Here is a 27,698-nt window from a genome sequence, read left to right on the forward strand (position 1 = left end):
ACTTAAGAGGGAGTACCACTTGCCTAGAACAGGTAAAACCCCATCCTTTTCCAGATGGATCAGTTATCAACCAAATTCCTATTTTGTTTGGATTGTGGTTCAGTTTATTATTTATCAATCATCTTCCACGTACATTCTAAAGTGATGTAATATGGACTTTAGACACAACATTTTCCACCATTTTATCTGTTATTGAAAGGGAAAGTAGAGCTAGGTGTTATCAGTACATTGCATGCAGTAGCTTCCTTGGGTAGCTGTTGAAAGGCCCCCCAAAGATAGAATTGCTAAGCATGAAAGTGAAAGTATTATGGGGCAGTAGTCCCCTGCTCCCAAACTATGTTCTGAAATGGCCTGCTCAGCTACATAGGAATGAACTCACTTGAAGCATGGTGCCACCAGTTCCTACACTAGTGGGTGTAAAAAGGATACCATGGTTGATGGTATTACTGAGAAGCCAAGAAGAATTGTGTGGATCACTATATTGTTATGCTAGCATAGGTCATCCTAGTAGTTTTGGGGTCAAATGGAAGTCTGAAGCTAGACTGAAACAGATCCATGATAATTGTTTAAGAGAATATACATAGCCTAGCAAACATACGCTTAAGCATCTTTTGCAGGAAAAGGATAACAGCAACTAGTGGTGGTTAGACTATCCTCTCTCCAATGAAGATTTATTTATGTATTTCAATGTGGCTGTACTTGCCCCCTCTCTTAACAGTGTTTACTCCCTTTACATCTTACCTGGCACACAGTAAGACAATTCTTATGAACCTTTGGCAAGCAGCTAATTAAAAGTCTGCTCAGTTGAAACTCTTGTAGTTTCAGAAAATTAACAGCATAATCCTGTAGTAAAATTTGTTTATTTGGGCAAAGAACAAGGATAGGGATCTTGCGACAATCCAGATGGTGTTGAACTAAAACTCCCATTAGCCCCGACTACTGGCCACGCTGGTTGCGGCTGATAGGAGTAGGACTCCATGTATGTTGTACTATAACAATTGCAAGTTCCCCATCCCTGGCATATAGTAATTTGGAGTGGGGAGGAAATGAACACCTGCAATTATGCCTTCCCATCACTACAGTAACTGAACTTAAGTTCTATTTACTAGATGCAATGGTTTTTGTAAATGAACACACAGATACACAAGTTTTTCACAGTGATAGTAACAACAGGCTTTTTTGTGAAGAAAGGTAGTCAATAACTTTATTTTTGTATAAAGCAATACTAACAAATACAAAATGTACAGCTTCTCACTAGACAACAAGCATGTGAGAAGTTACTTTTGACAGGAGAAGAAAAACAAGTTTCAAATAACGTGAAGAAATTTTGATTTTGAAAAAGGCACCCAAATTTAAATAATAAATAAAAGTCACTCGTAGGCCTAGCTGGATATACTAAATCATATTTGTGAAAATTAATATACATAAAAAGGAGTCTCTCAAGAGCAAGACACACTACAAGCTGCTGGCAACAGTTTCCTTGATAGAAATTGCTGGGGTAGGTCCAACATGAGTCCAGATATAACCTTTTTCTGGTCTAGTAGGAATGGTAGGGAAAGGAGATGACTGAGATTTGAAATATTCTGAAGGCGCATGACAAACAAACTCTAAGTACTCAATTTTTCTTGGAAGATCTTCTTCTGGCCCTTAAATAAAAAAAATGAAAAAGTTAGTTGGTTATTCCCCCACTTGGAGCTTTATGGTACATCCAGTTGGCAATTGTCATATTTCTCCTTAAGTATCACTAGCAAGACAGGTACGTTCCCCAGCATGGATATAGCTCTATGCAGGAAATAAAGCTATGCAAGCTGGGTCTGCAGTGTTCTCCAAAAGACATTAGATGGGAGAATCTAATATGAAGTCCTCCATCCTCCAAAGTAAGGGCAAAACACAGAATTGTATAAAATGCAGCAACACAAGGATACCTGGTATCTCGCTCCTCCTAGGAAATGATTTCAGCTGGTTTCAGATCAATACCAACACTACTAACAAACAGCAGAGGAAAGGAAGGATTTGCACAGCTTGAGGCTGTGTAACCATACTATTGATGATGATGGAAGAGGGACATGCATTCAGCATGCTGCATCTCTGTTGCCCTCCAGCCCAGTTTCTTTGGGCCCAAGAAGAGAAGGTTCACATGTGCAGAGGACCTTGTGTGTCCGTAGCAACTTTTCTCCGCCGAAAGTAGCTAGGAGACAGTTTTATCTAGTGGTACTGCTGATTTATACTGAGAAAGACACTCCAACATCAGCACGCTTCCCAGGATAACATGTTGCTGTCAAATATACAACTCTGAACTTCATTTCCAACACAAATATACATCTCTGCCAGAACTGCAATTCATGAGCAAGTCTAAAGGCAACGCTGCGTAACAAGCTTGTACTACAGGATAAAAAGAAACCTAGGACTCTGGAGTTGTATCACATGTAGCACTTTCTGCTTTCTCAGGACAGGTAGAATTTTAACATTTTGGGCCTTGGAACTTACCTATTATGTAAGTTGCAGGGTCAAAACAGTCTTTGGGGCTAGCTGCAGTAGGAATGAGCCATGTTAAAGCTGCACTTTTTTCGCAGTATTGGTCTTGAATAAACCCTCTAATCTGAGCATAGTATGTTTTACCATCCTGCTCATCAATCACTGAAACCACATCTCCAATCTGATAGTAAACTCCCTAGAAAAGATATAGATCATTAGAATTATTTTTTTTAAAAAAGCTAAACTGATAATAGTTTCTGCTTCGGTGTCACAGAGGGAGCTGGCCAGTAGTCACACCAGAGATAACTCGTTATTAACCAAGTCTGTGAAGATACTGTTCTTGTTGAGTGTCAGGCCTAACAAGTACAACAGCACATCCCCAGTAGGTCTTACCCCATTAAATCAATTGCCAAGACTGGAAGTCCCTGCCTCCCCACAACCATCTAAGTCCCCTCCTCTCCAGGGCTTTTCCCAAGCAATTGGAGTCTACACCTCCGTGAAGTCTGTCACCCCTCTGCCCGTTTCAGCCCTCTTCTAGTTCTGGGAGATGGGGGAAAGGGAGCTTGTTGCAGCAGGATGGGGGCACACCCTTGACCCTTCACCAGCCTGCCGCATCTCTACTGGCTTCCATCCTCCCACTTGCCAGCTTCGGCTTCAGCCTCTGACTCGGATTCTGAACTTCTCTCTGCCACAGGTTCTCCCAGCTCACAAAGCCCTGTTAGCTCCTCAGCTTCCAACCCCTCCTCTTCCCAGTCTTCTCCCTCATCGTTGTCCCACCACTGCTCCCCAGGCTCTTATCCTTCTTCCCTTGTTGGTCCCCAGCTGGTCTATGTACATTATCCGTTTCCCCCACGTTGCAGTTGCAGAAAGCCGTATTTGCATTTTCCCTTCAGTGAGGCCACAGTACTAAGTTTAAGGGCAATTTCAGTGTTCCCTGACAACAAACAGGATTGAAACAACGTGCCTGCATCATTTTTCTCCTTCCCCTAAAATATGGCTGTTCAGAGTTTTAGTCTGCACTTCTACGCCAATAATGCTGATTTAATGTGGTTTGAAAGCACATAAATATGTTAAAATAAATAAAAACAGTATTATCATATCTTTTTAGAGACAGATAAGGATATTGATAAAATGGCTGTCAAGCTGCTCCAAATAAGTAAGTTAGAGTTTCAATACAGTAACATAAATATATAACAGTTTCAAGCTATGTCAAAGCAAACGATCTGATAGTAACAAATGACGTTTTTCAATTTGAAAATATAAACTACTTTGCTCTTGAAGAGTATGAACTACATCAGAAAGTCTCAGTTCAGTCATGAACATGCTAGCATCCTTAGCAAGTTACGTGTATAGGAAACTTCAGTAACAATGTACAGGGAAAATGCAAATTACAGTGCAGATTTATAGTGCTACTGCAAAAACACTAAATACATACTGTATGCTTGAGTCACAGTCCAATAAATTTTCTTACCAAGTACTAATTTAAAGATTTATTAACTTTTGAAACACTCCTATGTTCATAAACTTCTAATAACATACCTTATGGAAGATAGATTCTGCTGTAATAATGGTAGCTACAGACTCTGGAGCTTTGATGGGCTGAAAAAGGAAGGTTATAATGATTAAACTGCACAAATAACGTAATAGTGTCAAAATTAAAATATAATGCATTTTTTGTAAATGAGATTTGGATGAAAAATTGATCATCTTTGGACCACTATATATAAAAACATCAAAAAATTAATAGCTTCAGTATCAGTAAGCTTTGACAAAATACATCTATATTTGTTACATGTTTTAGCCAAGAAGGATTTCACATTCAGAAATGCATAGAATATTGATATTATACACAAATGAAAAAGTCTTTTAAGACATCGCTCAAGAGTCATTTTGCACATTATGCTCAACAAGTATGAGCTGAAGCATACTAAATACATCTATTTCAATGCAATAATGTGCATAATCTTATGTGATGAATACTCATGGTTCTTCAGGAAAGCAATACTAATGTAGCAAAGTTGCATATAATTTGATAAGCATGTAGGAAAATATTTATATTTGGTGCAGCCTTTTGTAAACCTTACTATTTTTTAGTACAGCACCTGCCACACTGCTTTAATTTAGAAAGTGCTCAACTGTAGCTGGAGTCCATAATCACCTTACATTTTTTAACTTAAAAATATGCCTTCTCCCTTTTCCTTTAGTGGAAACTTTCTTTTCAGCAGCTGGAGCAGACTTGTATTTTGTGTTTCTTAATCGAGCAGATCTTCTGTGAATTTCTTGCTTACTCTAGTGTACAAAAGTAAGAAACAGTGGGAATTCATTAGTATATATATATATATGATCAAATATACAACAAGACATATTTATATATAGTTATTCATAGGGTGGGGGGACACAGTAGGACCCACTTTCCCCAGGCCAGAAAGAGATGAAACACCTATTCTAAACATATTTACTAAAAAAAGTACACGCAGCTAATTTCAACAGAAAAATTTTTATATGTTTCAAGTGCTTAAACACTGTTGTTCAAAAAAATTTCCGCAGGGCAGCTAATAATAATAATAATAATAATAATAATAATAATAATAATAATTTTATTTGTACCCCAGCCGGAGCCGGGCTCAGGGCGGCTAACATCATAAAACTAACACAGTATACAATGAAAGAATGGGTATCAATCTAGAGAGTTTCAGCAACTCAGAAATAATTTCAAATCATAGCAGAATTTACAGCGCAGTCCTATGCATGTTTACTCAAAATTCCCACTATATTCAATGGGACTTATTCCCAGATAAGTGAGCCTGGGATCTTAGCCTAAGGCTGCAAACCAATATAGAATTATCTGAGAGTAGGCTAGTGTCATGCCTAAGCTATGTGGTGTTCTGGCACTCCCCTCAGCTCCCCTGTACCACCGCACTGGGCTTCTGATAGGTATTTCTGAATTTTCCTTCTTGTTTCCACACCAGACACAGTATTATGAATAGTTCTCATCTCTGACACAACCAGTCAAGAGGCATGTGGTGCAATACGGCGCTTATTAAAAAACAAATAAGGGTTTGATGATCACAGGGTTCAGAAGCATATGGTATTGGTTTGGTATCATTTGTTACTATTTTCTCATATAAAAACGTAGCTAGTTAACAATATTGATCCTGCTCTAGTAAACCAACCCTGCTACCATCAAAACTCTCCATTTCCAACTCTCACTCCAATTAACCACCCACTTCCCAAAACCCAACTCACTTCTCAACTGCCTCCCAACAGCATTCAAACTCCCTTTCAAACTCTTATCTAATCACCATTCACTTCCAACAACCCAAACACATTTCCAATCCCAACATATACCTTAGCTCATGTATCATACTCACCTACGCAGTTACCTTAATATAAATCACACACACACATACACATATACATACTCTCTCACTCTCTCAAGGTAGCATGTGCACTAGTTGCACCACCCACTTTTGCCTGCACCCGCCACTGGCATGTAACCCCTCGGAAGGCTGCCCAAGAAGGGAATCCCCACCCCTGAGTTAGAGGCACAACTCAGATCAGGTTAAGTTTGAATGTGCACCGTAAGGTTGAAAGTTGTTGAGCTTTTATCCTTGCAATGCCTATTAACTTGAAGAGCGGCGTCGGGGAGTAGGGAAACGAGATCTGAAGCATAACGAAAAGAGCGCGACGTGACCCACAGAGGTCCGATGTCACACAGCTGACCTAGACCTAGAATTGTATCGCTGGGAGGGACCACGGGGGTCATCTAGTCCAGCCCCCTGCTGCAGTGGGGATGCTCTTTAGACCGAGCTCTCCCTCCTTTTGTTCAATGGCTTCTTCTGGGGAGGGTGGCTTGGCCGCGCCAGCGCAGGAAGGGCGACCGAGGAGGCCCACTTGCTCCGCCGGCGGGCCCTGCTCCCCAAGAGCGCTCAAGGGACCCGCCGCAGCCCGAAAGCGGCCTCACCTGCTTCCCGCCGCCGCTCCCTCCGCCGCCGCCGCCGTTGCTGTGCTGCGCAGCCGCCGAGGTGGTGGCGTAGGCGGCTCCCGCGGACCCGGGAGGCCCCGGGCGGCCCGTGCAGTTGTTGCAAAGGATCTCGCCCTGGCCGCCTTTCTTCCACATGGACGAGGAGGTGGTGCGGCACACGCTGCACGTCGGCTTCAGGCCCAGCGGCATCTTGGCGCCGGGTGACCGCTCGCTCGCTCGGCCTCCGGCTGCGAGCCCGCTCGCCACGACGGATGTTGTGCGTGGAAGCGGAGCGGCTGAGGAAGCGGCGGGGGGGAGAGCAGAGCGGCCGGGAAGGGAAGCGCCGCAAAAGAGGGGCCTCTGCCCTCTGCTGGCTGCCCACTAGGCTGCATGGCCTGAGGGGAGAGACAAACGAGGAAAGCCGGGCTTCCCGCCCTCAGGCCGAATGGCGACCCAGGGCGAGGTGGCCGGGTTTGCGGGGAACACACGGGCGGTATATGGTGGTTTTCCTCAGGAGCCCCAGTGCCTTGAGTCGCCCTTGAGGTCTGCTGTAGTCAACTGAGCAGACACTAGACTAGCCCTTTCTCTTTCTCGGGCCCAAGGATAACCGGCTAACCTCGTCTAGCCTAGGGAAGTTATAAAGTAGGGGGCAAATAATATAGTATGCATACAGTTGGAGCAGTATATTAAAAATGCTCAACAACGGGAGAGGGAGAGGGATGTGATAAAAGACCGGCCTCGAAAAGCAGCAGGTGAAATTATACTAAATTGATGAGCCATCTGAATCCTGGACTTGTTTACTCAGAAATGCACCCCCCCAGTCAGTTTATTGAGTGGCTGGTGGGTAGGATGGAAGACAAAATGCTGCATAGAAGGCTATACCTGTATTTCTAAAAATTTCTTAGGGAAACTTGTACCTATCACAAGAAAGCAGCTGAAGAAAGTTAAGGACAAGATTTTGCTGGTGGGTGGGTGTATAAAACATGGGGTTTTATGTTTGTAGGCTCCATTCCTCTTCTGTAATAAACAGAGCAGTTTACAATATAAAATACATGTTAAACAGAACTAAAAGCAACATTACTAATCACTAAAACCAACAGCTACAAGTTGTTTGCCTTCTAATAGTGTTCACTCTGAATTAGAGGTCTCCTGGACCTCCTACCATACCATCACAAGGACCCAAAGACTGCAGTGGAAATGTATAAAGCAACCTACAAAACTGAAATAAGAAAGACGCCGTCACAACCAATAATACCCCTCCCTCTGGCACCTATGGTATCTGCTTTAAGGACAGAACTGAAAACTCGTACTGTTGTATAGCTCAGTAATGACCTTCAGAATCCAAGGTTGTCAATATTTTTCATAAACTCCAAATTCACCCACAAAAAGAGTATGAAGGGAAGTAATAAAGTACGTAAAATGAAACAAAAAAAAAAGTTACTTAAAATGAAGTACCCGTATTTTTCGCTCTATAAGACGCACCAGACCACAAGACGCACCTAGTTTTTGGAGGAGGAAAACAAGAAAAAAAATATTCTGAATTTCAGAAGCCAGAACAGCAAGAGGGATCACTGCGCAGTGAAATCAGCAATCCCTCTTGCTGTTCTGGCTTCTGGGATAGCTGCGCAGCCTGCATTCGCTCCATAAGACGCACAAACATTTCCCCTTACTTTTAGGAGGGAAAAAGTGAGTCTTATAGAGCAAAAAATACGGTAAGTCATCTTGAATGTGTATCAATAACATGCTTACTAAAAGGTAGCTAGGTGTTCCCTTACCACCTCTTTTCCTATCTTGGGCTGCTGCTCCCTCCTTGCATTGTTTATTCTGTTATCATCAGGTTGGGCACTGCTTTCCTTTTGGGTGAAGACAGAGACAAAGTAGGTGTTGGGCAGTTCTTCCTCTCTGTCACCTAATAGCGTTTCTCTGTCTTCTCCATGCAGAGGACCTAGTACGTGCTTCTTCTGCCTCTTGCTTTGAGCATAGCTGAAGAAACCATTTTTTAAAAATTGTTTTTAACCTCTCTTGCAAGCCTGAGCTCATTCTGAGCTTTAGTCTGCCTGCCTTTCCTCCTGCAGCTGTTGGCTACTCATGTATACTCTTCCTTCAAATATCCCCTTTCCCCTTTTTCTTATAGACCTTAAATCTCAGCTCATCTGTAAGCTCCTTATGCAGCCACACTGGTTTCTTTAGTTGCCTCCCACTTTTCTTTCTTGTTATAATTGTCTGCATTTGTGCCTTCGATATTTCACCTTTAAGAAACTCCCATCCATTTTGGATTTCCTTCTCTTTGAGTATTTCTGACCATGGGATCTCACCCAGAAGTTCCTTAAACATGTTGAAATCAGCCTTCTTAAAGTCCTGAGTGCAAGTCTGACTACACTCAGCTTTCCATTGCCTCTGTATAATGAAACCTGTGATTACTTCCTCCCAATGTTCCCAGTACTTCTGCTTCATTAATCAGTTCATCCCTGGTGGTAAGGACCTGGTCCAAGATAGATGATATGCTTGTTACTTCTTCCAGGTATCAGGGAGGTTGAAGTCTCCCATGACTACTATATCTCTCCTTTTTTGAATGTTTGGTAATCTACTCTAGGAAGGTATCATCCAAGCCTTTAGTCTGGCCTGGAGGTCTGTAGCAGACACACAGAGTAAGGTCACTGGTGTTCTATCATTTTTACCCTTATACTCTCAATCTGCCTTCCATGCTCCAAGTTATGTATCTCTTCACAAGTGTACATACCCTTTCCTTTCCTTTTGGTCTATTCCTTTTGAATAGGTTATACCCTTCAGTTTCTACATTCCAGTCATTAATCTCACCCCACCAGGTTTCCATAATGCCTGTTAGATCCTGTATTAAGAGCTCAAATTTGCCTTTCTTGTTTCCCATACTCTGTACATTAATGTAGACAACTGAAAAAATTTGAGACAGTTTCCCCACTCCAATGCCTATTGTAAACTGCCTTAGAGCTCATTTGGATGAGGGGCATGTTTTGAATTTAATAAAAAAAATGAATTAACATGGGGTCACAGGGGATGGACATAGCAAGTGGTGAAAGGGGCCAGTCTTGTCCCCCTCTCATCTATTCTTGTGCTATCCTCTTGAGCTCTCTTTTGCCAACTGTCACTTTTAGAATTCTGTTTCTTGAAACTTCTGGATGCCTTGTTGCCATAGTGTCCTTACTAAGTTATCACAGAGTATTAGTTTATATCTTTGGTAGGTAATGCTGCCTTACCTTTTAATAGTGACAGTCCATTAAAGCAGAGGTTTTCAACCTTTTTGAGTCCACAGCTTCCTTGACCATCTACAGTCTTTCTGCAGCACACCTGTGGGACTCAGGAGCCCAGTTTTGTCACCCCTTGCCTGCAGAGCTTTTTTCTTCCCTTTTGTTCATTGTTAGAAAGTAAACTACTTAACAGTAGTGGTACCTTTACCTCTAATGACAAGTTGCCATATTTTGTATCAGTCTCTTCACTAACTATTTGGATTCAGATTTAGATAAGTTTTAGATGACAAGGAAGGATATTCCCTGGAGAGCCATTTTAGATCAGTTTTAATGCAGGGGCTCCATAGGAAATCCTAAAAAACTAACTATAGAAATATAGTTTTATGGAACTATTTATGTAAATAGAGAACATATTTTTAACTCGATAAAAAGTTTTATTCTTCTTCATTACCTTAATCCCTTAGCTTCAGAAGCACTCTGAATGAGAAGTGGTTACACAAGGCTATTGCGCAAGGGTGTTACGATCTAAAGTGCAAAAATGGGTAAGTCTAATAGTTGTGATAAGGGAAATATGTAAGAAAGTCTGGAGGAGATGGTTGACAGTACCTCCCAGTTAGCCATGTTTCTGGGAGATCTTCATAGATGTCATAGCCAGTCTCCGCAGTCTCTGCAGTCATGGGGGTCACAAGAGCATGAGCCCAAGATCTTGTGAGATCTGGATTTCCAGCCCTTACGAGATTTGACAGGTTTGTGGCACTGGGATGCCTATAGATGGCTTCTCCCAAATCAGTTAGGCTTCATTCTGTGCAGGCAGGTGATGAAGCCTACCCTCCTTTGTTTCAGGATTATCTCAGTTTATAGTGGGTCATGCTGTGGAAAGCCAGGAATAATTTTTTTCATGCTGTCCAGATTGACTTGGGGGGGTGGTTTCATCTTCCTTGGAGTATCTCCTTTAGAACAATATATAAGTAGTGCATAGTTTCTGTAGTCTTAATTTTTGTCACAACTTATAAGATAAGTTATAGAGAAAGGGAGAAAGGGAGGCTCTTTTAATAACTTGCTATACACCCTTGGGCTGTGGAAGCACCTATAAAGAGGATCATATGGGCTGAGGTCCACACTGCCCCACAAATTTTGGGCAGCTGTGGGAGTAAGACCTGACTTGGCTGAACCATGAGACCCAATACCGCCAGAGGGCAAACACAGCATGCAAAGCCGGGTTAGTTCCTTGAGAGGTGAACAGCTTTGATAGCCGGCTATCTTCCCACTACTATCCTAATACCTGTCTGCAAGGTATTGTGGTGAAAGGAGTAGGAGTCTTATATATACAGTGGTAACTCAGGTTACAGATGCTTCAGGGTACAGACACTTCAGGTTACAGACTCCACTTACCCAGAAATAGTACCTCAGGTTAAGAACTTTGCTTCAGGATGAGAACAGAGATCATGCGGTAGCAGCATGGCGGCAGCTGGAGGCCCCGTTAGCTAAAGTGGTACCTCAGGTTAAGAACAGTTTCAGGTTAAGAACGGACCTCCAGAACAAATTAAGTTCTTAACCCGAGGTACCACTGTAGCGTTATGGGCAGATGTCAGAGGATGCTGACCTGGAATATACCAGGCATATATCAGGAACTGAGGATAGACTCTAGGTGATGAGCCCTATGGACCTAAATGCACACAGGGCTTGCAGACACTTTCAGGCAGCAGGGAGTGGTGTTTGTGGTTGAGCTTTTTGATAGGCAAGCACATTCAAATGGTTAGGTAAGAAATAAATATCGGGAACCTGGCCCTTTGTTTTTGCCTGATCAACAAGGAAGTACTTCTAGCCACTATTCTCTAGGTTCATAGTTGGTTTATTCAACAAAGTCCTCTAGATGGTCCACAAAACAATATAAGAGTGCACTAAAAATGAAGGATATGATACGTTTTGTTCAACAGTATTTTCCTGTAGTTTCTTTTATGGTAGTCCTCTCAGTGGGGCTAGTATTTTAACAATAATATAAAGGAAAGTTGTCACCCCCTACGTCACCACTTCGTTCTAAAGCAGGTGAGGAATTTGTGACCCTCCAGACATTGTTGGACTCCAACACCCAGCCAAAATGGCCAATGGGAGTCAAACATCTGGAAGGCCACATATTTCCCTGTGCTTTTCTACAGCTTTCTTCTGTTTTTAAGACTATCATCCTCAACACATTTATTAGAGAACAAGCCCCATTGAATTCAAAGTAAACGAGCTTGGCATTGTTCTTCACCTACAAAAACCACTGACTAGAAGGTTTCTTGGTATGAATCTGAAGGTGTAACTCAAATATATTTATCCAAGATGGAGAATAATCTACCAGTAAGCTTTTTGTGGAGACATATTATGCCCCAAATACCAACATTCTGGTGAAGATTCTCCACAAGTTACAAACTCAGTAATACTGCTTGCAGAGACAGAACCTCCACCTTCTAGTAATCAGGAAAGTGCTGTTGAAGAACCTTCCCCTGTTCTCGAGGAGCATCCAACAAAAGTAAGAAGATCAAAATCATCTCGGTCACAACACAGGCGTCCAAGAGGGGCACGATCATCACATAAAAGACGGCGACCCATGACAGCCGTTGAGGAAGAAGGTCCATTTTCTGACAGAGCGGTCTGCACAGGTAAGTGACAACAGTTTCTGTGCAAGGACTTACGATGAGAGAGTACAGGAAGGAGCGCAAAGTAATTGCTTGCATTGTTGGTCAGGCATAGAATATATGTAATTCTAATAATAGATCCCTTTTGCCTTTCTCCCCTTTAGATTAGAATTGGCATTCTAAGGTAATAGATATTTCAATAATAGATTCTGGTAAATTTAACAACAATTAAAAAACAATAAGGATGCTAAACTGCAGTAATATGTTAGAAATGGAAAGGATTATGGCCTTTAATAGGAGATTCTTAAACAGATAACAGATCTGTGTAGGTTTTTATTGTACTGGAAAAATATTTTGAATTTTACTATTTCAATGCAATTTGCATCATGGAAATTTTAGTTGAAAATTTAACTTGAAGTGGTCAAGTCCAATGGCTGGTACAATATAGTTGATGCTGAGGAACCAATTCTTTTGGAATAGATTTTTTTAAAGGTAAGAACAGTTGTGCTAACCCCTGATCTGCACTGGATTAGGATAAGGTAGAAGTCTGCATCATTTTGCTTTAGTTTAGATTCCTGCATTGCATGGGGTTGCACTAAATGATCCACAGGCTCCCTGCCAACTCTACAATTCTATGATAAGCCCCCCAGACAGAGTGTTATAGGAAGGGTTGATCGAGCTACTGCCTCCAAAGCTAGTCCATTTCCCAGAATGGGGCCTTATTTGCAGCCTACAAAAGTAGGCAATCACTGCCCCCTCCCACCCTTTCCATTCTAGCTGGCACAAGCGGCAATACTTTGGATGCAGCTGTTGATCTGCTGTTCCTGGCTGGGGTTTTGGATTGCTCTCTTTAATACAATATAGTTGTATGAGACAGCTGCATATTCCTGCATTGCAAGGGGTTGGGTTAGATTATCCTCAGGATCCCTGCCAACTCTACAATTCTATGATTCTATGATATTGGCAATATACAGTATATAATGTCTTCTCCATTTGGATGAGGTGAGGATGAAAGGTGGTGGCACAGCAGGAAACATTTGATCCACACTGTTCAAGAGTACTACCACATATATGTGAAAGCGTCTTAGAACCATGGAAAATCACACATGCACTCTATTTATTCCAATAGGTAGGGAGGGCTTGAGTCCATGTTCAGCACATAGGTAGTTAATCCTAGGTTTCACTGCTACATTTAGTTGTAATTGTTGCCCATTCATAAATGATTAATACTGCATGTATAATTCCAGATGCATACAGACTCCTTAACTTAGTAAAATACACAGAAAGTATGGCTTTGGTCTCCTTGGAGTAGTGTTTTTAATATCTGGGATTTTAAAAAAACTAAATAAGTACTTGTTTTGGAGTTTTGAAAATCTTTCAGATACTTATTGAGAAGTAATGGAAAAGCATGCAAATGTTAATAAAATATTTAAAAACAGCCAAACAAGCCATTAAAATAGCTCCATTGTCTTCTGGGTTCCTTCCTTATCAAAACCAGATTAGGTTAATCCATGGGCGTAGCCGGGGGGGGGCAGGGGGGCAGCTGCTCCCCTCCCCCGATCAATTAAAACAATAATCAAGTAAAACAATATAAATACAGTACTTAACTAACTGACCAATCACGTCGGTTCTGCCCCCCCAACAAAGTCTAACAAAAATCCTGGCAACACCCATGGATTAATCCATTCTTCTCCCCACCCCATATAACCTGTACCATTTCCCTAGTTTTCTACAGGAAATTATATCTTATGTCTACACTTCAGCTGGGCTTGACCCTTGGTATAATTTGCACGTTCGTCTACTGGTAAGTATAGCTAAGTAATCACAGTTTTGATTGATTTCAGATGCAACATGGTGAGTTGCATGTTTGTTCTATTGTGGCAAAACTTGGTATCTTAACCACTGCTTCTATTGGGGGGGAGGTATTCCATACCTTTTATGATGCCCCCAGCTATTATGTTAAGAGGCTACATGGCAGCCATGATTTTACCATCTACTTCTGTTCAGTCCCATCTCACCTCACCCAGCTGCCTGGATCTGTTTGTCAGATCTTTCTGTGACTACAAGCCTGGCTGAGAAGGGCAGCCTGCTCTCCGGTTCTGTATTCCTTTGTTTGGCTGGCTGTCCAGATCCAGCCATGTTTAGTTCTTGAATTACAGGGGAGCTAGAGGGGTTTGGCTAAAGGGCTGAACTTATGGATTTCATAAAGCCCGCCCCTCCCCCCGTTCTCCTGCACTGTGGTTAACCAATAAAGTGTTGTGACATCTTTTTATTAACAGGGATATTTACAGGAGTTAATGCTTTCTGTGAAGAAAGCAGTGTATCAGTCTTCTAATAAAATATATTGTTATGAATTGTGGGTGCCAAAATTCCCAAAATTCCTAATAGGTGTTAGAATATAATCAGTGCACAGAGTGTTAAAGTTGCCAGACACAGGATTAATAAAATCTTAAAATACAGGCCAAATCACCTTCCTAAATTCAGGAAATTGCCTGGGAGATGAGCAATTAACCAAAATCAAAGGGAAGGCAATGAGCCATTAGGAATGTCATTAGGAAGGCAAAGGCTGTGCCAGATGGTAAGGCCCTCCCTCTGCTCAGACTTCATTTTGGAAGGCAATAGAGAGTAGAGTTTAGGATTGGAGTGGCTGGAATTTGACCTAGGAGAGAAAAATTGCAGTCTGTTCAACACAGCAAGCTGCTGAGAGTTAGAGCCATGGCTGGGGTCTGTTTAAATACAAGGCTGCTGCAGTTATGGGAAAAGCAAGAACCTTTGGGAGGGCTAATGCTGGGAACCTCTTCATCATAGGCTCAGGTTGCATATGTTTGTGAATAAATCCTATATCATAAAGACACCACAGTCTCCATTGTGCCTCATTTCCAAAAGGAAACGCAGACCCTGGGTGAAGTGTGCTAGGAACCCCTGGAATCTCACACTGCTGTGGAGATTGGGGTGGCATGTAACAATATATTAGTGCTGAGTGTCTCCAGCCATAACATCTCACAAAAAGAAAATGTGTATCATTCAGCCTCCCCCCAAGGTCCAGTGAAGCAGCTGCCTCAGCTGGTGGAGGCCCCCAAGGCTACATCCTCGCAGGCATTCCTCTCACCTCTGCCGCCTCTGTCAGAGAAGCACTTCCTGCTTTGTCTCAAGCAGTCAAACGGGACGTGCCGCCCCTGAGCCGAGGTCAGGAGAGCTGAGTATTGAAAGCCCCAAACCTTTAATAGGAATTAGTGCCTATGGAATAGTCACATTGAAAGGACAACCATTTAGACCAGACATAGGTAAACTCGGCCCTCCAGATGTTTTGGGACTACAACTCCCATCATCCCTGACCACTGGTCCTGTTAGCTAGGGACAATGGGAGTTGTAGTCCCAAAACATCTGGAGGGCCGAGTTTGCCTATGCCTGATTTAGACTATAATATCATTGAATAAGGTTGCTTCTAATCTGATGTCTTATATCAAATATATTATGTTTTAGCTTTGTTTTAAGTGCTGTTATGAAATATTGTGAGTGCGGAAATTGTGTGTTAGAATAAATAATAAATAAACTACCAGTTCTCTGCATTGGGATCCTTTCTGTAACTGCTTTTTGCTTGGTTTTTTGGCCAGGAAATACCTTAAAATATGGGTACGAAGACGCCCATGGTTTTGCTATACCATGTTGTAAGTATAGTGCATGTAGCTGCCAATTAATTCAAATCTAATCTCTTAATAATTACAATAAAGTATTTTTTTTTACAAACATGTTTTATAAAATCAGTGCATGTAAACAAGGAAAAATGTTATTTGTAGTATCAATTATGTATACAAACAGATGGAACATCTATGTGCATCAACATGGTTTCAAGAAAATATGCAGTTTTAAGTTAATTTCTCTTGTAACTTAATTTAAGATCTTTAGTAGCAATTAGAGCATTTTACCATGCAAAACTGTAACACTTGCTTTTGTTTTGTTTTTAGACCATTAATCATGTTGCTGGCTATTACAATAGCCTGCTGTGATCAAGCCCGCAGGCGATTTCCACTGGACGTCATTATGTTGTTAATATTTGTAAGTATTTTTTGAAGGCAGTGTTCTGTTTAGGGCAGTGTTCTTAAACCTTGGATTCCCATAAGTTATTAGATTACAGCTCCCATCATCCCCAGCCAGTTTAGTAAATGGCCAGGGATTATGGCAGTTGTAGTCTAACAACATTTTGCTGTTTGAATTTGGTAAAAGGGAAAATAATAGATACGGTAAATAATAAAAAGGAGAAATTTCTGGATGGAAAGATCCAAGTTTGGGGGAAGTACTTTTTGGTAAGAGCCCCAGCAGAGATTTAAAATCACACAATATAAATCAAAGTATAGTGTGGGAATATAGGCTGTTAGACCTTTAAAATATCCCCTTCCAAAGTTCAATACTTCCCTTAGCACAGAAAGCAACCACACATTTGGTAAGTTAAAAATGGTTTACTTACAAATTTTCCAGAAGTCGGAATCGTGCTTTTTCATGCACCATTCAGAAAAGACAGGTAGTTCTAAATTCTAAACCGGTAGTTCTAGATTCTAAAGTGGTAAATATTTCTAAATTATTTGTATAGAAACACAAACATTACTTGCTTAGGTCTTGGAGCATTCAGCTTTGACATCCTTACCGGTAGGGTTCACATGGTTGAATGGGAAGAACAAAGGCTTGATAGCTATTCCTCTCAAGGTGATGGAGAAGGACCTAGCGAAGCCTGGCAGGACAACTTACCGTATTTTTCGCTCTATAAGATGCACCAGACCACAAGACGCACCTAGTTTTTGGAGGAGGAAAACAAGAAAAAAAATACTATGAATCTCAGAAGCCAGAACAGCAAGAGGGATCACTGCGCAGTGAAAGCAGCAATCCCTCTTGCTGTTCTGGCTTCTGGGATAGCTGCGCAGCCTGCATTCGCTCCATAAGACGCACACACATTTCCCCTTACTTTTTAGGAGGGAAAAAGTGAGTCTTATAGAGCAAAAAATACGTACTCTATGGTCTTGACTGCCTCATGAATTAATTAAAGTTAAGCCTGTTGGTTATATGAAAGTTCCCCACAACTAGGGACTCGAGGTAAAAGAACCCTGGTTTATTGTACAAATTGTAACATTGTTGCCCCAGACAGGCTCTCTCTCTCAACCTGTTATATGTTGTGCAATCTAGAATTTGGCTTACCAAGAAGAAGGTAGGAAGTATGGTGTAAGAGAGGAAGCACAAGTTTATTATGCACACTTTATTTGCAGTTTTGTCCATTTGTTGTGAGCACTCCAGCCTTCTAGGACAAAGTTCACCAAAATGGCGCCCATGGGTGCCCAGGTGCCCACACATACCTCTTATGGCACCCATGAAAATTCTCTGCAAATGTTCCCTTAAAAAATCCACAAAGCATGAGGGAGCTTCTCTTCGTAAATGTGGCGTGACTGATGTGTCTTTCCCCCTTTGATAGGGGAAGACTTCTGGGTGAGGCTTGTCTGCACTATTTTGTTGGCCTATCTGTTTTGCTACTCTTTCAGATATAATGGCCACCTTTTGCTATGCTATGCACTTCACCATAGCCATTTTGTGACTGGCACCCCTGCATCATTTTCTCAAATTTCTAAACATGCCCATTGGCTCAAAAAGTTCGAAAAGCTCTGGGCTAGAGTCAAATTGCAGCCCAGCTGTTCCATTGCATTGGGCTGTAAAACTGTGATTCTCTGTTGGGAATTAGGATGCATCTGAGTCAATTGTGTTCCTTCTAGTGCTCAAAGGCAGGAGACATTGTTACTCCAAAGGAAGATGTCCAGCCCCCGTCCCTTGTAGTATCAGTTTTGTTTTCTGCTTTCACTCAAAGCAGCCCACCCCAGCATTCCCTGGTCCCTTGGCTACTGCTTCTAATGCAGGGCGGTTCAATTTTTCAGACCAAGTGGGCCGCAAGAGTACTTTGGCACAGAACCCATGGGCCACACACTGAATTAAATGTCCACATCGTAAATTAAAGTGCTTGCAATATAGTTAATATTATTTAATATACACAATTAATATATTTATTTGGACAACCCTGATCTGAAGTGGTTTTTGCCTTTCAACTTGTGTTATTTCCCCAGGGCCTGCCAGTTTAAACAGCGTCTTCTATCGGTGTTCTCCCATTTGGTGTTCTTATTGTTAAGTTCGTTTCTATTAAAGGAAAATAAGAAAACAGGGGGGAAAGTCTGTTTGTTTTTCAGCTGCCTGCTTACCTTTCCCATCTCTTTTTCTCTGTCTCTCATTGCTTCCTTTCATAGTAAGCATAATTAGGTGATAAGTCAAATGCCTCAAAAAAAGTAAACACTGCCTTTTCTTCTAAAGCAGTGTGCCTCCCTCCCCAGCCTCCTGCTCTGTGAGCATGAGAATGTACACTGCCAGAGTGAAAAACAGATGTTTTCAATTGGCTGCCTCTCATCCACTTGGTGCACATGATCATGGTCATCATTTTGAGTCCAATAGTGACATTCCAGACACGGCCTAAATGGTCCTGCTGTAGCAAAAGAGGTGCAGGCAGGAGAAGGCAGAGGTTCCAGACTCCAGAGGCCTGATCACATCTCCACAGTGACTGCTGCAGTGCCAGCATTGGATCTGGTATGCAAAAGACCTGGTAAATGGGCAAACCAGAGTCTGCAGCGGGACTCCACAGAACACCTGTTCTTAGTTTCCACCAGGCATTAGCAGGACAGAGGTATTAGGAGGGTTTATCAGAAGAGGAAGAGGGGTTTGAACCAGCTCTAGCCCTGTAGGTATTGTTCACTCCTGCTTCTTTCTTGGGGCAGATTTTTGGGGCTTTGATGAATCACCACGCCAAGACCAATGTATTGATACTGGGCACCACTGAGCCTCTTGGGATTCCCGATCAGAAGGTTGGTGATTCGAATCCCCGTGATGGGGTGAGCTCCCGTTGCTCTGTCCCTGCTCCTGCCAACCTAGCAGTTCGAAAGCACACCAGTGCAAGTAGATAAATAGGTACCGCTCTGGTGGGAAGGTAAACGGTGTTTCCATGCGCTGCTCTGGTTTCGCCAGAGGGGGCTTAGTCATGCTGGCCACGTGACCCGGAAGCTGTCTGCGGACAAATGCTTGCACCCTTGGCCTGAAAGTGAGATGAGCGCCACAACCCCATAGTTGCCTTTGACTGGACTTAACCGTCCAGGGGTCCTTTTACCTTTACTGGGCATCAACTTTCTACCTCTGCTCTGTTAAGCTTGATGCAGATATACTTAAACAAAAGAAGCTTTGCTTTCTGATCTGTCAGCTTAATTTGCTGTTTCGTCAACCTGCCATTCAGAATGCATCTGCATTAAAGCCAAAGTAGTCCCACATGGCAAAGTCAGTTGTTTCCCAAGGGAGCCCTGAATTTAAGTTGTACCGCAGGGGCTCATATGAATTCTTACCCTGTGGCTAGAGGTCAAACACAAATTTGGGCTTCCCCTTCCCAATTGAAACCAGCCAGACTTCATCATGTACAGTTTGCAGATTGACAGCCTATTGTATCTATCAGGATATTGAGGATGGATAATGGAGCAATGGGTCAGATTTAGAGGAACCTATTTCAGCAATATTGTTTAAAGAAGCTCATTTTTGCCCTTAGGGTCTCTTAGGGTCTCTCCTATTTTTCATCAGGATTTCACAGAATCATAGAATTGTAGAGTTGGAAGAGACCCTGAGGATTATCTAGTCCAGTCCCCTGCAGGATCCCATATAGGAATCAAACTTGCCACCTTGGTGTTATCAGCACCATGCTCTAACCAACTGAGCCCAGTTCATGGGTTTAAGGAACATCTAGAATATGCACCTTCAGTAGGGCTTAATTCTCTGTAAAAAAAAGGGGGGGGAAGGTAATGTGACTTAAGATTTGCACAGGATGATAGATAAAAACTTAGATGCTATTCTGTTTTTCTGCCAACAGATTGGCAGTTCAGTAATAAATGTAATGTATACTTTAAATGTAATATAATTTTACTTTTATTCCTTTCTTTGACAGGTAGTCCTTTTGGAGAGTTTTTGGAGACTTAAAAAAAAAAATAGAATCCAGGACAGGAAGGTGCTTCTTTCTATGTCTCCTAATTAAGGGGGAGAAGAATCCTCCAACTTTTTGCCAGTCTCTTCAGTCCCTTTACGCAGCAGTTTAAATGCTGAGATTGCTGGTGCTGCACAGGTTCCTGCAGTGCACAAAATGAGTTTTCTTTCACCTATCTGGAGATGCTTCTTTCACAGATAACTTTCATAGTATTCAGGCGGGTTGTTACCCAAATTCATTGTTGTCCATTATGAATGTTATTTCACCTCTGATTGCAGGGTAGGGAGCACATAAATCTATTCCAGCAGTCAGATTGTACTTCAGGTCCATAGCCAGGAAACTTTAGGGTGTTTACTTAATTTTCTTTGTTGTTTAAGTGAGCAAACACATAGAAAGCATCAAGACAGTAGCAGAAGCTCTCCTTAGCTTCTGTGGATCCTACGGAAGCGTATAGTCCTTTCCCCAATGGCAGAAGCTTCATAGGGCTTCCTTAACTCTGGCTTCCGAAGGCAAATATAAGTAACACAAGTTCTTCCCATTTAAGCATTCAATTTCTGCCGGAGCTGATTGCCTGCCTACTGTATTGACTAAGGTGCGGGTGATTCACATTAACTTCTAGTTCCCTAACTGTTGCAACAGGAACTCACTGGGTTGCATCTGGGTTCTCTAGCAAAGTATTGTGGTAAGATATTTGTCAGGTTCTATGCCCCTTTGACAGGGAAAAGTAAAAGCTGAGATGATGTTTTTGTCTTATTCACATTTAGCGTTAGGCAGCATAGACAGATGGAAGCACAGATTCCAGGGGAGGAGAACTAGACAACTTCCTTTGGTGTGACAGCATTTTCTGCTTTTGAGCAATGGGAAGAACGTAATCCCACTTGAGTGCATCCTAATTCCCAGTAAGAAGCACCTTTCAGAGAAGACTAACATTCCCTTCTAAAGACATGTACTTAGAAGTAAATTACGTTTAAATCAGCTGGATTTAGTTCAAGGCTTCTGCAGACGGGATTGCCCTCTGGACTGGAAATTGCTCAGGCACTGTGCTACTGTATGAAGTTAACTGTAAGGTTAGTAGGAACCAAAGCTGTTTTATGAACTGGCGCATGGAACGAAGGGTTTGTGAGGAGCACCAATACAAAACTGAAACCTAAGCTAACTGTTTTGGGATAAGTTGTAGCAAAACCCGCACAGTATTAAAAGTTCCTTTGTTGTACTCTTCAATTTTATGTGGCATCATTTTACAAAGTTGCTACAGCAACTATTACAATAACAACCGCATCACCAGATGGATCCCCCACTAAGCGTCTAGGTTTTTTGGTTGGGAAATAGCAAGGTAGGGGAATTCTACACACTGAATTCTGTACACTATTGGAGAACGTCCTAGGCTGAATAAATGGAGAGGATGTTATGCTATAATAATAATGTGTTTCCACTTGCATATAATTATTTATATTTTTTATTTTTAGACAATTTGTGAGGGTATGTTGCTTGGATCAATTGCAGCGTAAGTAGTTGATCAATAAATTGAATTGACTGTACTGGTGTAATTAGGCATATCACGTTTCACATTAACAGTTATCTTTCCTTGGCATTTAGTTTCTTTGATGCTGATGCAGTTATGTGGTCAGTTGGTGCCACTGCATCTGTGACATTTGGACTTGCCGCTTTTACTCTTCAGAAAAAAGTAAGCAATCATTTCTTAACTGTCTTGACCCACTATTTGATAAAGTAATCGCTAATTCAGAATTAAAAAAAGGTTTTCTCTGTCATCTGAAAAATGTCATCAGTGTGTGATATTTTGGCATAATGAAAGAATACTGAGAAAGATCAGTAACACAAATTGACACTTAGGAATATATATCATTCTTGTCAATATATATCAGTGGTCATTTAATTTATTTATTTTTTTGCCTACAGCCCAGATTAAAATATTTGTGCTGGAATCAACTAGAGGCTATGATGTTCCAAGAAATCCTAAAATAACTCTCCTTTTGATTCTTTATTCTGAAGTAAATTAATACCGATTTACAGCTGATTACTACACTACTAACAACATCAAAACAGTGTATCACACAAAAATTGAAAAATAAAAGCTCCCCCTACTGTAACAGATTGGTTAAGGAAAACCTGAAATACTATTTTAATGGTAAAGCATAAATATGAGAGAAATGCTATACATAATAACAAAACAAATTTATTGGGAAGTGCCTAGTTTTTACATTTTGGAACGACACTGTAAATGATATATTTTCTTTTAATCTGGTCACTGTACTTTAGTTTTTCTTTTCTTTTCCTTTGCTAGACAGTACTGCCCCATTTCTCCTTCATAAGCCATCTTGCATTTCTTTTTTATTTCTCTCACTATTTGTTTTATTTTTTTCTTGACAAGCAAGCTTGTTTGATGATGTACAACGGTCTTGGCTACAGTGTGTGTGTGTGTAGTGCTTTTTTCTAAAAAATATGTTTAAGGTCCTCTCATTTTCTTACTCATATTGAAATACTGCCCCTCAATGCGGCCAAACTTAGATTCAAAAAATGTTTAGGGGTATGCATACCCCTGCATCCCCACAGAAAAAAACACTGTATGTATATATTTATTAATTTCTGTGTTGGTATGTTGACAAAAGCATAATAGTGATGCTAGAGTACACAGTCGTACCTCCGCTTACGTATCCCTCCGGTTACGTAAACTTAGGGATACGTAAGCGGCAAACCCAGAAGTATATTTCTGCATTATTGTTCTACCGCAGCGTGTGTGTGCACAGAAGTGGTCCTTCCAGTTGCAGAAACCTCGGGATCCGACCGGAGCTCCAGAAAGGATCCCATCCGCAACTGGAGGTACCACTGTAATTGTTTGTATGCCACAGCATAGCTGCTTATATGTGGTCTAAATGAGTTTATTAATTGCTCCATTAGTAAGATTTTGGATGCATACATTCTTTTCTTTATTAGAGTTATAGTTAATGCTCACATAGAATCATAAAATTGTAGAGTTGTAAGGCTCTCCAAATATCCAACGCCTCTGCAATGCAGAAATCTCTACTAAAGCATCCATGACAGATGTCCTTCCAAACTCTGCTTAAAAACCTCCAAGGAAGGAGAGTCCACTACCTCTCGTGGGAGCCTGTTCTGTTTCATTAGAAATTTCTCTTTGTGATGTTTAGTTGGAATCTCCTTTCTTGTAACTTGAATCCATTGGTTCGGGTCCTACCTCCAGAGCGGGACAAAACAAGTCAATGTCATCTTGCATATGACAGCCCTTTAAGATATGTGAAGATGGCTATCATATCTCCTCTTTCTTCTCAACTGCCCAACTCCCTTAAACGTTCCTTATATGTTTAGGTTTCCAAACTCTTAGTCATCTTGGTCACCCTCCTCTGCACATGTTCCAGCTTGTCAGTATCCTTCTTAAATTGTGGAAAGGGAGTAACACAGAAGAGGCCAAATTTCAGTTGTGAAAGAAAGAAAAAATTGCTTGCAGTTCATTTTTCAGTGGTTATCTGACCTTGTTGTGGTTCAGGAAATCAAATTTGATCAGATAATATGGTTCTCTGTATTTTGTATCTCATAACACTGAAAGGCTAGATGTAATTGCATTGGCTCTTAAAAGTAGTTTTCTGACTTACTATATTATTATGTATGGCTACTTCATCTTCTCTAGACACTGGCATATTAATTAATAGTAACCACGTGTATGCCATGTTAAAATTTGTTCGATTTCCCACAAGATTCTCCTCCTAAGTGGTAAAATTAAGATATATCCTTCAGATGATATTTCCTTCTGGTAAAGCATCAACAGACTTCTGAAACAGAGAGATTTTTCCACTGTTGGAATGTGCTCCCTTATTCCATTCACTTTGGTGTTTTTTTTTTCCATGCTGAAAGTTTTTTTACTGGGTTTTATAAACAAGAATAATGTTATACAGTACAAATAAGTATTGAGCAATACCCCTTGAGATACTTTGCAGGATAGGGTAAGAAAATGTATTAACACCTGATATTCCTTGGTGAATGTCTATTCTATGGCTTGGGTGGAGAACCTCCCCATTCACCAATTTCTGTTTTTATCATATCTGCATGGCAGGAGGTGCTCATATCTCTTTTCTTTTTCTTTAGTGTGACCTTACGATCACATCAGGAATACTGCTAATTTTGTATTTAGTCTTGCTTATTTATGGATGTCTTTGTGCTATCCTGCAATCAATGGTAAGTAAAACATTTTATTTTTTGAAGTAAATAACTCCTTTGCGTTTTATTGTCTGCATCTCCTCCAAGCTTGTTTCATTCTCCTCTTTCCCGGTATTGGTTCCCCTCTCACCAAAGTTTAAAGACGACTCAGGTACCTTAATTCTTGTGCGCTAGCCTTTCCCTCCGAATTATACTGCAAGTCCTTTGGATTCTGCCCAATCAGGCTTTGTTCTTACCTTGGAAAGGTCTTCAGGTAGGATCTTGGTCCACATCGTGCCTGAATGTGAGAATCACAACCCTTTCTGGGGAAGTAGGCAGCTCTTCCCTCATTTATTTCCTACCTTCACCTGGAGGAATTCCCTTTCCGTCTCAGTTCTCCATTTCTGTGTTCATCACCCTCAGGCTGCTGCACCCTTATCTGGACAGGGGTAGCCTAACCTCTGCTGTCTATGCTCTGGTAACCTCTAGGTGAGATTACTGCGATGTGTTACACATAGGGCTGCCCCCAAAGACGGTTCAGAAACTTCAGCTAGTGCATTAGCCAGGGAATTTGGGTGTCCCCTAGTTTGTATTTCTTGTGTCGGCTCGTCTTTGTTGAAGTTTTTTTGTAGAAGTCTTTTAGACGGTGTAGGCTTTTGGTTTGGAGGTTTTGTGCTGTGTGATGGAATAGTGGGTGGTGAGCTGGGCGGGGGGGGGGCGGTTAGTGGGGCTGGGGACAGTTTGCCTACTTTTTTCTACCATGCACTGTATGAATCTGTTTAGTGTTGTGGGGATTCTCTTTGTTTTGGAGAAATGGGTATGCTGTTGTGGGGGTGTTTTCAGTGGTGTCTTTCTCCAAATGGACCCAGTGTTTCGTCTTCTAAAATATATGGGTTTATGTGGCAGACTTGGTTGGCGATGTAATATGATTCTATGTTGGGAAAAGCCTTGGGGGCAAATACAAAGACAAAGACTGCTGGGAGGGACCATATTTCTTCCATCCTTCCTCTCTGCACCCAGCGGTTTACAAGGTGAAGGATAGATGGCTCCTGCCAAAGATATGAACAGATTTCTTGCGGAATGCTGTTGAAATTAGGCCAAGGGCCATATGAAATTAGATGAAGTTTTCTTCATTCTCTGGAGAGGTTGAATGGCCCACTGGATAGGCCTGAAGTGGTCTTTGTCCCAGGACAGAGAATCCATGCAGGAAACTAGCAAGCACAGACGCAGGGCCTGCCCAACCAGGAGGCAAATCAAAAGCAGCCACTTTGTGCAGAGGAGTCCCGTGGGGTGGTTCCCCTGCAGATGTGCTGCCCACCCCTGGCGGAGTTGCACAGCTGCTGCTGCAGATTCTGGTGAGATCTCGCGAGAGTTCAGTGAGATCTCGCTGGAAGCTGCCACAGCTGAATAACACCAGTCCGATTTTGTGGGCAGGTGTGGTGGCTTGACACCTTCCTGTTTGCCTCAGGCGGCAGATGCCTTCACTTGTTCACTCTTGATACCCACCCACTTGCAAAATAAGAGGGTCTGTACCTTGCTCTGTGTTCTGTGCCAGCCTTGACAACCCTGGCATCTGCTGCTACTAGCATTTTCCTATTTCACAGTAACAGTGTGAATACCAATGTGCTAATCGGTTTTCTTGGTTTTGCATACTGCTAACTGTAAACTCTGTATTTGCAGTGGTTACGAATAATACATGCTGCCGTTGGAACACTAATTTTTAGCATAGTAAGTCTTAAAGGAACTGAAGGCTGAATCGACTGAGATGCTCTGTATGTGAGAAACAAAAATCTTACTTTTACTCATAGCATGAGTATGACCGGGGTGAGGAAGCTATATTTGTGACTGATTTTCCTCTGAATCACTGAGTTGAAGACAAGACTCTGGGGACCATGGAGAAACTGGTCTGGTTCAGATGCTAAATCAGTTAAATTATAGGAAATGACCTGAGGTGAGCCTCATTCTTGTCTGCTCCTATTCTGTTCTCATTTGTTTATGAGAAGAGAGTGAAAGCTTTCACTATAGACCAGAATGCAGTTCCCTATTATGTATAAAAGCAGAGAACCGAAGTTTGTTCTATCCACGTTTGAAATTGAAGGCATGTTTTGGTCCTTGTTTAACTAGTGAGTAAAAGCCACAGTTCCAAATTGATATGTAACAAGGAAGCAGCGTTCGTTCTAAAGTGAAAACAGAATATTTCACTCTTTCCCCCTCTTCTCATATGCAAAGGGGAGGGGAGGGAAAACATTCAAGCCTGATGCTTACTGTGGCTCATTCAGTCATATAAACCATGGTTCAAATGATATCTGAACAGGGCCACAAGGTGTGGATGGTTATGTATCTATTAGTTTGTTAAAAATGGTGTTTACTGAAGAATCTTTAATTGAAATCAGATCTTAAACACTTAATGCCAAAATAAACTGTCTTGAGTTTCTAGAATGAAATTTGATCCCTGTTTTGGAGTGACAGCAGAGATATCCAAGTTAAAAGCCAGTGAGCAAAAAGTTTCAGATTTTAAAACATATGTATGGGTGGGATTTTACTTTCATGTTTATAGTGTTGCAAACAGTGGAATGGACACAAACTAAGTGAATCACATTTAGTTCCCATTAAAATCTTTACCAACTTGTCCTACTGATTTCAACAGGACGGGTTCAACTAATTCATTCCGGGATCCAATCCTATATTATGAGCAAACACACTCTACATGCTCATTTCACTTCTTCTTTTTTCAATGCCAACAATGACTTCTGTAACTTGAAGTGGCTTCTGTTATTCCTAGATAAGACATTAATAAGGAGACCCATCTTTCCCATACAGGAAGATCAGAAACTGGCTAGAGGGATACAATGAGTAGTAGGTTAACAATGTGTACTATTCTGCTAGGTATTTGCTTTCAAGAGAGCTGTTATTTAGGATAAAAAGAATAAAAATAAAAATGACAGCATACACTGACTTTTTTTTTCTTTTTTAAAAAGTATCTGTTGGTGGACACACAACTAATGCTCGGAAAGAGGGACCAGTATCGTCTGAATCCTAATGAGTATATTTTTGCAGTACTGAACATCTACATTGACATCTTTTCTTTCTTTTTATTTTTATTGCAATTTGTTGGCTGGAGGAAGTGAGAAGCACATAAATAAAGGGGATTGTTTTAGAAGTAGCCTAAGCGTCTGAAGAGCATTGCTTTGGGGGGGGTGTTTTAAAAGCAT

At 41.4% G+C, this 27,698-nt stretch overlaps 2 protein-coding genes across 10 annotated transcripts; one reads left to right on the forward strand and one right to left on the reverse strand.

Annotated features, from left to right (window-relative positions):
* Positions 1 to 1,175: 1,175 nt before the first annotated feature.
* GATAD1 (GATA zinc finger domain containing 1) lies at positions 1,176 to 9,554 on the reverse strand (the record flags this gene model as incomplete). 4 transcript variants are annotated; one of them, XM_083578898.1, is made up of 6 exons in its annotated part: positions 1,176 to 1,646; positions 2,488 to 2,671; positions 4,015 to 4,074; positions 4,639 to 4,764; positions 8,215 to 8,292; positions 9,180 to 9,433. In XM_083578898.1, the coding sequence occupies 6 exons, from the start codon at positions 9,324 to 9,326 to the stop codon at positions 1,456 to 1,458; spliced, it is 786 nt and encodes a 261-aa protein (XP_083435024.1). In that variant the 3' UTR covers positions 1,176 to 1,455. The 4 variants fall into 4 exon arrangements, with proteins under 4 accessions (XP_083435024.1, XP_083435027.1, XP_083435025.1 ...); XM_083578901.1 differs by lacking the exon at positions 8,215 to 8,292 and having other exon boundaries at positions 9,180 to 9,554; XM_083578899.1 differs by lacking the exons at positions 8,215 to 8,292; positions 9,180 to 9,433 and adding an exon at positions 6,440 to 6,649.
* On the forward strand, positions 7,092 to 27,649 carry LOC310745783 (protein lifeguard 1-like). 6 transcript variants are annotated; one of them, XM_083578873.1, is made up of 12 exons: positions 7,092 to 7,191; positions 10,128 to 10,205; positions 12,096 to 12,305; positions 14,007 to 14,085; positions 15,896 to 15,949; positions 16,247 to 16,337; positions 20,284 to 20,343; positions 21,786 to 21,823; positions 21,916 to 22,003; positions 24,436 to 24,525; positions 26,167 to 26,214; positions 27,465 to 27,649. In XM_083578873.1, exons 2-12 carry the CDS (start codon positions 10,202 to 10,204, stop codon positions 27,612 to 27,614), a joined length of 912 nt encoding a protein of 303 aa, XP_083434999.1. In that variant the 5' UTR covers positions 7,092 to 7,191; positions 10,128 to 10,201; the 3' UTR covers positions 27,615 to 27,649. The 6 variants fall into 6 exon arrangements, with proteins under 6 accessions (XP_083434999.1, XP_083435002.1, XP_083434998.1 ...); XM_083578872.1 differs by lacking the exon at positions 7,092 to 7,191 and adding an exon at positions 9,589 to 9,653 and having other exon boundaries at positions 12,211 to 12,305; XM_083578874.1 differs by lacking the exon at positions 7,092 to 7,191 and adding an exon at positions 9,598 to 9,653.
* Positions 27,650 to 27,698: the final 49 nt, after the last annotated feature.

Source organism: Podarcis filfolensis, assembly GCF_964270895.1.
Source record: "Podarcis filfolensis genome assembly, chromosome: 12".
Lineage (NCBI taxonomy): Eukaryota > Metazoa > Chordata > Lepidosauria > Squamata > Lacertidae > Podarcis > Podarcis filfolensis.

Excerpts from the sequence above, each read along its gene's own strand:
- LOC310745783 (XM_083578872.1), top strand. The coding sequence starts at position 9,595 with ATGCCTTGTTGCCATAGTGTCCTTACTAAGTTATCACAGAGTATTAGT. Across the intron at positions 10,206-12,210 it reads GATCTAAAGTGCAAAAATGG|GCGTCCAAGAGGGGCACGAT; the intron begins GTAAGTCTAATA and ends GTCACAACACAG. Across the intron at positions 22,004-24,435 it reads CTTTTACTCTTCAGAAAAAA|TGTGACCTTACGATCACATC; the intron begins GTAAGCAATCAT and ends CTTTTTCTTTAG.